The sequence below is a fragment of the Periplaneta americana genome, chromosome 2 (genome assembly GCF_040183065.1).
Source record: "Periplaneta americana isolate PAMFEO1 chromosome 2, P.americana_PAMFEO1_priV1, whole genome shotgun sequence".
In the NCBI taxonomy this organism is placed as follows: Eukaryota; Metazoa; Arthropoda; class Insecta; order Blattodea; family Blattidae; genus Periplaneta; species Periplaneta americana.
In genome coordinates, this window is record NC_091118.1 from 216,606,798 (window position 1) to 216,619,760 (window position 12,963).

The 12,963-nt window shown below is 35.8% G+C and overlaps 1 protein-coding gene across 4 annotated transcripts in view; it reads right to left on the reverse strand.

The window, feature by feature from the left end:
- LOC138695124 (uncharacterized) overlaps nt 1-12,963 on the reverse strand; it is a 293,372-nt gene that overhangs the window by 194,517 nt on the left and 85,892 nt on the right. For all 4 annotated transcript variants that reach the window (XM_069819546.1, XM_069819544.1, XM_069819543.1 and 1 more), the window contains one exon: nt 9,013-9,155. In XM_069819546.1, the coding sequence (XP_069675647.1) occupies nt 9,013-9,155 (143 nt within the window). The remainder of the gene's footprint in view (nt 1-9,012; nt 9,156-12,963) is intronic.

Below are 12,963 nucleotides of genomic sequence, written 5' to 3' on the forward strand. Positions count from 1 at the left end.
TACATATTTAATTATATAATTGGAGTCGGTAAGTATGGAAATAGATTTTTCAGGAATTTGAGTAACACACTGAAGAGCAGCATCAATAGCTAGCAATTCAGTGTCAAGACTGGAGGAGGATGAACATGGTATGAAATAACTTTCTTGATATTTTGGAATGCGTCTGTTTTATAATGCTTATATACGATCAAAATTGACCTGTGGATGTGAAATATGGGGAGGAGCATCAGCAACTCATCTACAAAAAATTTCTGTTCTTCAAAACTCAGCCTTAAGATTATGCCTAGGAGTACCAAAAACCACATCACTGTTGCCCTAGAAACTGAATGTAATATTCAACTAATCAGACAAAAGGCTCTAAAAATACATTTAAAATTTTGTGTGATGAAATTTTCAAATTTCAAAGATTATTTTCAACCAACATTTTTCATTTTAAAAGTTTACTGGTTTTCCACCACATTTAACCATCCTTGCCCCTTGAAAACCTTGTGCACCAGAGCATAAATTCGTATTAAATTTTATGTAATATATATTTCTCACACATCAAAATGTATTTTACAGTAAACATATTGTTTTTAATTCACTGGTTTTTCACAATATTAAAGTCATTCTCTCTCCTTAACATCCCATGTAGCATTTGCAATGAATTTCCCTATTCCTTTCCTTTTTGCATTAAAGGTTTTCTTTTGTTATTGGTAACCTATTTTTATTTAGTTAATATTAAGCAGGAATATGAATGCTTATAGAATAATTCATTAATAGTATATGAAAAAAGAAAACATCATTATGTCCGAAGTTAATTTCACCTCCTTCCATTTCAAGTAGGGGATGGAGGTGGGAGTTGCTGGGAAATATAATTTTCCCTTATCATTGGTGAGCCGTGCCTACTACCATGGCCGTTTACCTACTACGTCACTTCATCCGTCAGAGCGCTCTCAGACGTCACAGAATAGATAGCGCTATCAATCCCTTCATTTGTTCTTTCCAAATAATCCTATTGGCCGGGTCATTACGTCTCACGAGGATAGAGGGGGAGAGAGTTTACCTGTTTTAACGGAGATACACGGAACGTCACTTGGGTTCCGGTACGCGGCAGATACACTTAATAAGATTTAGGCTCTCGTACGCGGAGATATTCGGAAACAATTGCCTTAGATTCAAGCTCTCGTACATGACAGAAACATTTAACAAGACTTAGCATTTTGGTACGTGGCAGATATAGATAATGTGACTCGGGCTTTGTACATGCTGGAGATAGATCAGTGGAGTAGTTAAATTGCGTCGTGTGTGTTTGGGATTTTAGTGGATCGTAGTTTGAAATATCGCTTGCTAGTGATACGTCTTGGGGGCAAGTTTTAGTATTTGCATCGAGTAACATATTTGTGAAATATATGTGTTTGAGGTAAATTGTATTGGGAATTATGTAAGGAGATATGATTTGAAATGTGAGTTCATGTTCCGAGGCGATTAGAGTGATAAGGCAGCGATTACGGTCTCACATATGCTTTTAGTGTTTTCCCTGCTCCAGTTTGATTGTCGCTTTCCTTCGCCGCTATTTTCTTATCATGTGCGTCGAGTTTAGTTGCTATTTAAATGATCCTTGAAATTGGAATTATCGTCCGTTACTTATTACGTGCATCTGTCTCCATCCCTCTCTCTCTCCGTTGCATATTCATTTTGTAAAGTGCAGAGATTTGTGTTAGTGCTATTTGCACAGTTTATGTGAGCAATATGTGCAATGGGTAATGTATAGTGATCTGTCATGTAATGCCTTATGCTGGGTAGAGATTGTCTCTTATTGAGTGTATATGTATTTTTAGTTTGGTTAGTCAGACTGAGTGGTATCTATGGTCGAATGGATCATGTATTAAGTTAATGTGCTGGCTGGCTGTTGTGTTCAGATTCATACTCAGATAGTTAATATATATATATATATATATATATATATATACATATTTAGAGAGTGGTTCATGAACATATGGTTAATAGGTTAGTCACTGATGGTCGAGAGACGGCCATATTAGATGATTTAATCACTTATAAGTGTGTTGGCCTCAGTCTTGTGATACATGATTTACATATCCTGGGGATATCATTTCAGATTAGTTTGTCCTATTTTCACTTATCTATTTCATGTTTCTTGTTATTTAATTTTTCATTTATGTACATTGTTACTTATTATTGTTAATTATATTTGTTTTACAAATTCACACTATTCATTCTAAAAGTCTTCCACTGCGCACACCCAATCCTTTCAATGTGCCGTCCACCTGGCGAAAGCAGCCAATATAAGAAAGATAAAGAGAAGGAGTGGATGATCGTACCACCTCCCCTCCACATTGGCAACATTGTGAGGGCTCAGAAAAATGAGGTTCTATTTGACATTTTTAGCGAAATCGAGATTTTTACTGCAATGAGTAGTACTAAGTTAGCACTATCTACCATATGAATTTTATGTTGATATTGCAATTATTTTTCGTCGTACAAACAATTTGATGAAGATCTAATTGCACTTTTGTGTGTTTCATGACAGTTACGATATTTTCAATAATATGTCACATTAATGTATAAAATCAGTTATTTTATAATATAATATAATATATTATCATTATTAGTTTTTGTGCATTATCTATCTTCGTAGGTCATCCAGCTATTTGCTGACAACACACGTGTTCCACTATGAATTTCCTCTTCTTACAAATGATAGGTAAAAAGCACGATGCTGGCTAACTAATTCACGAAACACGAAAGGAAGGGGGGCAACCAATTAAATAAAGAAATTACTTACCTAGACGGAGCAGAAGAAAATATATCCGTTGTAGAAAGTTCAGCCACAAATGTTGATGAACGTTAGGTTTACAAAATGACTAAGTAACATCAAATTGAAAGGTAGAGGTGGAGGGGGGGGGGAGGAAGGAAACGTATTGGAGTACTGGAAATCACGTGTGTAAGGAGAATTTATATTATAACGCGGACTATATATATATATATATATATATATATATATATATATATATATATATATATATATTCGGGGGTTGCTCACTCAAATGGGATACCTTACTTACTGGCTTTTAAGGAACCCGGAGGTTCATAGCCGCCCTCACATAAGCCCGCCATCGGTCCCTATCCTGAGCAGATTAATCCAGTCTCTATCATCATATCCCACTTCCCTCAAATCCATTTTAATATCATCTTCCCATCTACGTCTCGGCCTCCCCAAAGGTCTTTTTCCCTCCGGCCTCCCAACTAACACTCTATATGCATTTCCGGATTCGCCCATACGTGCTACATGCCCTGCTCATCTCAAACGTCTGGATTTAATGTTCCTAATTATGTCAGGTGAAGAATACAATGCGTGCAGTTCTGTGTTGTGTAACTTTCTCCATTCTCCTGTAACTTCATCCCTCTTAGCCCCAAATATTTTCCTAAGCACCGTATTTTCAAACACCCTTAACATATGTTCCTCTCTCAAAGTGAGAGTCCAAGTTCACAACCATAAAGAACAACCAGTAATATAACTGTTTATAAATTCTAACTTTCAGATTTTTTAACAGCAGACTGAATGATAAAAGGTTCTCAACCGAATACTAACAGGCATTTCCCATATTTATTCTGTGTTTAATTTCCTCCCGAGTATCATTCATATTTGTTACTGTTGCTCACAGGTTTCAAATGGGATAAACCATTATTTAATGCTTGTGAAATATAACATTATTGTATACGTGGATTGTCATTCATAGGATGAATGACCTGTAGTGTATCATTTATATTGATTAATTCATGATCTTGTTCTGTCAGATGCGTTGCAAACTTTCATTTTCGTTTACTGTATTTGAAATCGGAAACATGTTCATTAAACCAGGTTCTGTAATTTCTGTGAGTTTGACCAATGTATTTGCTAGGCCAATTTTTGCATTGTAGCATATATATGCCACTTTTTTGAAATTGATCTCTATTATGTATCAGTATGTAATTACTTAATTCCGATTCAGTTGCATGTTCAACTATGTAAGCAAGTTTTAATCCTAGTTGAGTGTAAGAGAAGGCCTTACAGCCTTAACTCTGCCAGGTTAAATAAAGCCATTATTATTATTATTATTATTATTATTATTATTATTATTATTATTATTATTATGAAGTTTATTAGGTATGACGTTATTTAATTTATTATTAGCGCAGAAGGCAATATTCATATTGTGTTTTTTGAGGAAGTTGTTCAATTGGTTAGAAACTGGTCCAAAGTACGTCATGCTTGTTCATGTTTTTTGGGGTTATTAGTTCAAGGAAAGTGTGTTGAGTTCTTACGTTTTTGGAGGAGGCTGTCTACTGTATGTTTTTAGAAACCATTATCTTGGGCTAAACAGATAATATAAATATATTCTTTATTATAATTAGATTTACTTAGTGGAATAGTTAATAATCTATCAATGAGGAAACGAAATTTACTAATTTTATGAGTTTCTGGGTGGTTAGAAAGCTGTGTTGAGAATGATTATTGGAGGTTGGTTTCCATTATATGTCAAAATTAAAACGGAAATGTTTTATAAAAGTTTTGAGGTCTAGAAAGTTTATTGATCAGTTAACAGCTGACTGGGAGGTGACTGGGGCGTAACCTTTGATAATAAGTTATCCTGGAAACAACAAGTGGAGAAAATTAGCTCCCAAACTTCAAACCAACTGAGGATCCTAAAACGCCTTCCAGGATGCAAATGGGAATGTGCTCGCTCAACTTTAAGCACTACATATCAAAAGTATGTTCTTTCTGGAATGTAAAACACACAATTGGTCGACTCTAAGACTGTAAAAATAACTGCTGTGGATGCCATGTTGACCCTCAGAGAGATCCATGCTGTTGTATGAAGAGCTAATCAGACTATCGGATGGTCAATACTGGTACAAATACGAAAATAAGAAAGAAACCCCAAAACACAACATGGATTTGTGAAGAAAGTACGTAAGCTAAAAGAACAATATTCAATTATATCAAATGAACCCCAACCCATGATACAGAATCCAACTGAAATAGAATCCCATGACTGCTTCACAGACCTAAACCAAAGTGTTTTTAAAAAAGGAACAGACACAATGAGTCTAAAGCTTTTGGCCTTGGAGACTATCAACAGTAAATACCCAGAACCCGAATGGCTCAGAATATACACAGATGGCTCACAAATACATGGTTACCCAAATGCAGGAGCAGGGATATACAGCTACATCTTCATTTTTTATAAATCTAAATTTAACAGAAGAAATACTGAAATCAGAAGTAAACACTGAAATACTGAAACAATTGTCTTTAGAGACAATTAATATTAGGTACCCTCCACAAAACTGGCTTCATTTATACACCGATGGATCCTTGATCTCCAGAGAACAAGGTGCCGGTGCAGGTGTTACGTGCTGTCTCTTCTCACTTTATAGATCTCTTGGGTATGGAACAACAAGTTTTGATGGAGAAATCATTGCAATAAGTGAAAGTCTCAGGAATCTTCTATGCCACATCAATAAATTTAAAAATGCAGTTATATTGTCAGACTCCAAAGCAGCTATTCTATCAATCGTATCTAAACACACACCTTCATCTCAAACAGCAGAAATAACTAAAATGCTCTCTCAATTAATATCACTCAATAAAAGAATTGTATTCCAATGGATACCATCCCATTGTGGAATCCTGGGAAACTAGAATGCGGATGCTTTAGCAAAGCACTGCTACTTACAGACCTGTTACTAAATCTACGTATTACTCTGTGAAAAGATTTATTAAATCTACATACTTAGACTTCAACAAACAAAATTTGATAACACAATCTCAAGGGAAAAAATGGAAGTCTCTGCATCATAATCCACAGTTAATTCCCGATTTACCACGAAAATCGTCTGTAGCTGCATTTAGATTGGCAACAGGCCATGACTGTTTGGCCAAACACCTGCATAGAATTGGAATATATCAGTCCCCTAACTGCCCATTGTGCAACTCAAACCAAGAAATGGATTCGTAACACCTCAAAATCTGTGCTTCAGTGGCTGGCCATGATAATATCTTTGAAAAATTTTGGAGTGCAAGAGGTCAAATGACTTTATTGTCAAATGCCTGGCATTAGAAAACAACGACAACTATTTATAAATCCATCAGATCATTCAAAACAGCGTTCGATGGAGAAATCAAGCCATTCAAACAGCATTAAACCAACTTCTACTGCATCTTGGAAAATTCTCCAAGACTGTCATCTTGAGTGATTCAAGATCTGCCATAGAATCAATTGAGCTGCTGCATCAGTGGAGATTCATGACTGCTGCGAGACACTGAGGAAACTCAAATTAGCTCCTGTGGATCCCTGGACACTGTCACATTTCTGGCAATGAACAGGCAGATACATTATGAAAAAAGCTGCCATGCTCACTAGTTGCTTCAAATCAGTATCATACCACTGCTCTAAACTCTACAAATGAAGGAACAATACCTCATGAGTTTAGAATCAAACTGGAAGACTTTTTTACATGGCCAAGACAAGAAGCTCTATCAGTTTGGGTTACTTCAAACGCCCACCTGCATGCTCTGTAATCTGGATGAAGATATGGACAGGGCCCACTTAATGTGATGCCTGGCCCTTCGCAGAACAGAAACTATTGGGAAGCCAGGATTAAGATAATGAATCAGATGGACAATTGATGACTATTTGTTAATGTTCAATGCCATTAGAGAAATAAATAAATATTACCAATTCCTTTCATGATTTACACCCTATCATAAAGTTCACCTCCGAGTCAGCTGTTAACCAATCAATAAACTTTCTAGACCTCAAAACTTTTATAAAACATTTCCGTTTTAATTTTGACACATACTGGAAACCAACCTTCACTAATCATTCTATACACAGCCTTTCTAACCACCCAGAAACTCATAAAATTAGTAAATTTCGTTTCCTCATTGATAGATTATTAACTATTTCACTAAGTAAATCTAATTATAATAAAGAATATAATTATATTATCTGTTTAGCCCAAGATAATGGTTTCCAAAAACATACAGTAGACAGCCTCCTCCAAAAACGTAACAACAACTTACAAAAAACTCAACACACTTTTCTTGAACCAATAACCCCTAAAAACATGGACAAGCATGACCTACTTTGGACCGATTTCTAACCAATTGAACAACTTCTTCAAAAAACACAATATGAATATAGCCTTCTGCACTAATAATAAATTAAATAACGTCATACCTAATAAAAAATTTCATAATAGAGATCGACTTCAAAATAGTGGCATATATATGCTACAATGGAAAAATTGGCCTAGCAAATACATTGGTCAAACTCACAGAAATTACCAACCCAGTTTAATGAAAATGTTTCCGATTTCAAATACAGTAAACGAATATCAAAGTTTGCAACCCATCTGACAGAACAAGGTCATGAATTAACCAATATAAATAATACACTATAGGTCATTCATCCTATGGGTGACAATCCACATATACATATTGCTGAAGAATGTTATATTTCACAAGCATTAAATAATGGTTTATCCCTTCTGAATGAGCAATTCCCAAACATACATAGTCTGCTTTATAATTTAATTTCTCCTTACACACATGACTTCCGATACTCCAATATGCTTCTTCCCCCCCCCCCCCACCCTTCAATTTGATGTTACTTAGTCCTTTTGTAAGCGCAACGTTCGTCAACATTTGTGGCTGAACTTTATACAAGAACGGATATATTTTCTTTTGCTCCGTCTAGGTAAGTAATTTCTTTATTTAATTGGTTGCCCCCCTTCTTTTCGTGTTTCGTGAATTAACATCATTTGGTTACAAATCATAAATAATTTTCATTATTAATCCTTTCAATATAGTAAATAAGAATTTGTACATACTTTCAGATTACAAGACCACGCATGTCTCAAGTGTTACTCCAGTCTTACCACACATGAAGCTGCATATTCACCTCTCTTCACTACTCTGCCAATTCGCATCAGCATATCGATCTGACATTTGTAAATGCAGCCTTCATGTTAATCTTGTTATGCAGTCACATTGAATGGTGCTTATGCTATTTATATAGCTTAATCTTATACTCATAAAAGTGGACTGATCATTTACTTTTTAACAATTCTATTCTTGTACATACAGTTTTTACTGTTTTATGGTACTATTATGAATTTTACTCACTTACTTGTGACTCAATATGTGATATCATAATTCATTATGCATCCGAATCTATTTTATAAAACCCATGGTTTCACCGATTGTTTATAATACTTCGTTCATAAGATTTTGTAGGTTAATTGGGGATCTAATGATGGTTCCTTGAACCGAAAACATTCATCAAAATGTTAAAATAAAACATTTATGTTATTGTAATATTAATAAAACTTTTGGAATTTCTCACAGCTTATCGGACCCAACATGGTCTTTAAATATACTTTCCAACAAAATACCACATAATCTTTAAAAATTCTAGAACATTCGTAATTACTAACTATATTCAAGAAAACAAAGGAAATGCATGAGTTTAGCTTGCAGTAAGTCTGTTGCCATTCACAGATTAATTTCAGTGCACTTTAGTGGCAGCAAAAGAAAAGAAATTTCTTGGGACGAAGTGTTAAAACAAGAAGAACCAAGAAAAACGTACACCCCTTTCCTGTTGCATGGCCATAAAAATATGATTAATTTATAATACGCCTACAGCTCCAAACATTTCTAAGCATGTTGTGCCTATCGGAAAACGAAGGAATTAAATGGAAAATGCGACCACATGTGCTTAATTATCGTCGCATTGAGTGGAACCAAGGGACGGAGCATGAGATTCAGACATTTTTAGCACATAAAGAGAGAGATCGCCAAACAAAATGAAAGATTTAATGGTTGGTAACATTAAGGAGTGCACATAATTCACTACTACTGTAACAGCTCAACTTTGAACAAGTGGGGAGGGAAATATAAGAACAGGCTGAGGGCGATCTATCTGAAAAATGGCTTTAGACATACAATTTATAACTACTTACGCATAAAACGACTACAAAGCCCATAAAATATATATCTCAAACATGAACAGCAGCAACTCTTCGTTGTTTCCTCCTCCTCCTCATCTTCTGCTGATGTGGGAGCTGCGGGATAACACACAAGGCCTCGAATGGTCCTGGGTAGCCTGCAAGCAAAATTAACTGCATTCACAGGCTTTCATTGAATGGCATATTAATAGGGTGAGGAGTCATATGCAACTGCATATTTTACTGTCCATTTGCAAGTGATGTAAAATCATTTTAAACAGCTGTAATGCAGAATGTTCAAAATCAATTCTACATATTTTTGCATATTTCAGGTGTTCCTGTACATAAGAGACTGCTGAGCATGTAATGTAGCACATTTTCAGGTATAAAGCCCCAAATTAAGATATTTTGTAAAACAATAATATTCTGAAATGTTTGTCAGCATATAATATTTTTCTCTTAAATTGTACCCAATGGCGATAAATTCCTTGCATATGCAGTGTGGGTGTGCAAAAACCAAAACCACCACACTATGCTTTTGCTACAAGAAGCATTCCCAAACACCTCTACTTCATCATCATCCATACAAGTTGTAGGCCATTACAATCTCATAATAAAGAGGAATTTTCTCCCCAGCTCTTTTTGGGACGTATCAGAGATCTCTTCCAATGGGACTGATAGTGAAGCATAGCTTTTGGGATTCTAGGGGATCTCATACATTGCAAATGGCTCACCCATTTGTTCTCATATTTCTATATGAAATGGAGTATTGATTCCAGACCAAGAGGACTTAAATATAATAGAGGGGTTCAATCGCCGCTAACTCTTTTAACCGACACTACGAACGCTACCATCGTTTCTTACCAACATTCCGGCACTGAATTCAGATGCCAAGAAATGGACAATGAGCATGCGTGCTTTTGGTTTAAGTTGTCAGTCCTGTTAAGGTAGGAAGGTGAAAGAAAGAACCGAAGGAGAAGGAAGACATCTTGATTTGTCTTGTATCTGTTGTGTACTGTGAAAGATGCCATCGTATGTGAAGTGTGAATATTTGAATTATAGAAATAAGAAGGACAGCCACTCAAATAAGTGTTTCTTCAAAATATCGCGAGATAGTGAATGGTGAGTTTTCATTTACAATAATAGTAATTTTATCACTTAAACAAATTTGATGTACTGTAGATTTTTCTAGTCACGTGCATCATTATAAATTATATAAGATACCGGATACTATTCGTGTGTGTGTGTGTATATGTATGTATATGTATATATATATATATATATATATATATATATATATATATACACACGCATCTATATATAATAATAAATTTAGCTTCCCTTATGGAAAGGTTGCCAGATTTGATAAAGCGTATTACATACAATTTGGAAACACACCTAAAAGGTAAAATGATATACATTTGAAACGGTTAGGAAATCGAATATGCAAAATGTCAGAAAAATTTACACCTAAGTAGCGTTTGTGATCATTTACAGTTAAGAAAGGGGGGGAAATATCATCAGATAGGTTAGAATGATTTGAATGCCATATACCACGAGAAAAATAATAGTACGGATTGATTGGCATTGATATCTAAACCAATTAACAGCCATCGGTTAAGATAACTTGAAATTTCCATTATCACTCCCATACAAATGATTTCTCAATATCTGAACCGATCCTTTGAGGGCACTAATGGCTATTTCCTTCACAATGCTGTGTGTTAGGCCCAAGTTTTTACATGTGTTGGCAAAGAAGGAGGATATGGTACCTCGTGCTCCCACCATCAGACCTATCACATCAATGTGGGACAGGCTATATTTATCTTTATAGAACGGGATTGTTGGTTCATAGATCCGTTTCTTTTCACTGTCCACCTCATGCAGTTGATCTGCATGTGTCTCAAATCTGATGGTGGGATCAAGAATATATGCCGAGTTGTTCTTAATGGCAATGATATCAATTCGCCGAACACTTCCTTGTGTGGCTAGTCCCTGCACCTCTTGATGGACTGTAAACCCTACTTCCTTCAGTGCCTCGGCCAGCATAGAACAGACAGCATGGTGACGGATGTTGCGAAGGGCCTCACTATAGGGGCAGAAGCCAAGGATATGGGGAAGAGTTTCAATCTCGCTGAGACAGCGCCTACAGCGGGTACCATTCCGACTTCTACCCGGTACAGCTCGGACCGGAGCGACATAGCCTATCATTTTAAGGGCGTCTATCCATTCTGAGAGCGTTAGACCTTTGTGATTTCTTATCCAGCTGTTTGCTGGGGGGAACTCTTTGTTAAGAATCACTCCTTCACCCTTTTGTTACAATGTACACCAATTTTCAAATTCTTTGTCTCTTAAAGCGTCTCTAACTTTTCGAGAGTCCACAAAATTTTCACGATTATTTAAAAAAGAATTAGCAGGAGTTAATTTAAGGCTCTTTAAACATGTTTTACTCTCCTCAATAAGGTCCCTAGTGGAAGTAATGTAAGGATCATTAGTTTTGTGTAATACCCTTAAGCCGTTAATGTGTTGTAGCATGGATTCCCAGCATACCTTAAAAAGACCAAGACCTTTATATTTACGATGTGTATATATCATAGAATCGGGTGTGTCAGCTGGTAGTTGCAAAATTTCTTTCAGAGTGCTTTTAATAATTTTATCAGCATTATCTAAAAAAGTATTGGGTATTGTTTTCAAGGATATTGTCTGAAATGTGTAGATTAATGATGGGCAAATTGAGGAATTTAATATACAAAACTTTTGATCAGGATGTAATAAAGGAGACGAAATTAGCAAATCTAATCTAGTTTTCAAGTCGTTTAAAACGGTTTGGGAATCGAATATACAAACATCAGAAAAATTAACACCTAAGTAGCGTACATGCTCATTTGCAGTTAAGCATGTGATAGTAGTGTCATCAGAAATGTTTAGTTGATTTGGATGCAATTTACCGCGAGAAATATTAATAGCTACAGATTTATTTACATTTATATCTAAACCGTTTGAGAATAAGGTGCTTAGGAAAATATTTGGGGCTAAGCGGGATGAAGTTACAGGAGAATGGAGAAAGTTACACAACACAGAACTGCACGCATTGTATTCTTCACCTGACATAATTAGGAACATTAAATCCAGACGTTTGAGATGGGCAGGGCATGTAGCACGTATGGGCGAATCCAGAAATGCATATAGAGTGTTAGTTGGGAGATCAGAGGGAAAAAGACCTTTAGGGAGGCCGACACGTAGATGGGAGGATAATATTAAAATGGATTTGAGGGAGGTGGGGTATGATGATAGAGACTGGATTAATCTTGCACAGGATAGGGACTGCTGGCGGGCTTATGTGAGGGCGGCAATGAACCTTCGGGTTCCTTAAAAGCCATTTGTAAGTAAGTTATATCTAAACCAATAGCTTTGAAACGATCAATAGCATCCTTGTGAGTTCTAAAGCAGAGTTTTTGTTTTTAGCTATGATAACAGTATCATCTGCAAAACCAAGTACAGTAATAGGTTTTAAACCTGAAACAAGATTGAAACCTTATTTGGCAGCGATCGAGTCTTCTGACATTTCATTAAGGATGTGATCAGTACATAGATTGTATAATGCAGGTGAAAGGGGCAATCCTTGCATAACTCCTTTTCGCAAACCAATGGGATTAGTTTTTTTTATGATTGTTTTCTACTCTAGTGGAATTATTTAGTTGAAGTTTCAAAATTAACGTTTTCAACAAGCTTGGAATAACCAAGCTATCTAATGTGTTTGATAGGTACAAGTGCCCGATATTATCGAATGCCTTACTAACGTCAAGGAAAACGAGAGTTGCATCACATTTTTTAGATTTTGCGGACATTGAAGTGGACCTGAGAAGGGATGTATTAACTATTGTTCCTGGAGAATGTGTAAATCCCCTCTGATGAGGATTGAATTTTATGTATTCCCGAAGGCATTTATCGAGGACACATTCAATT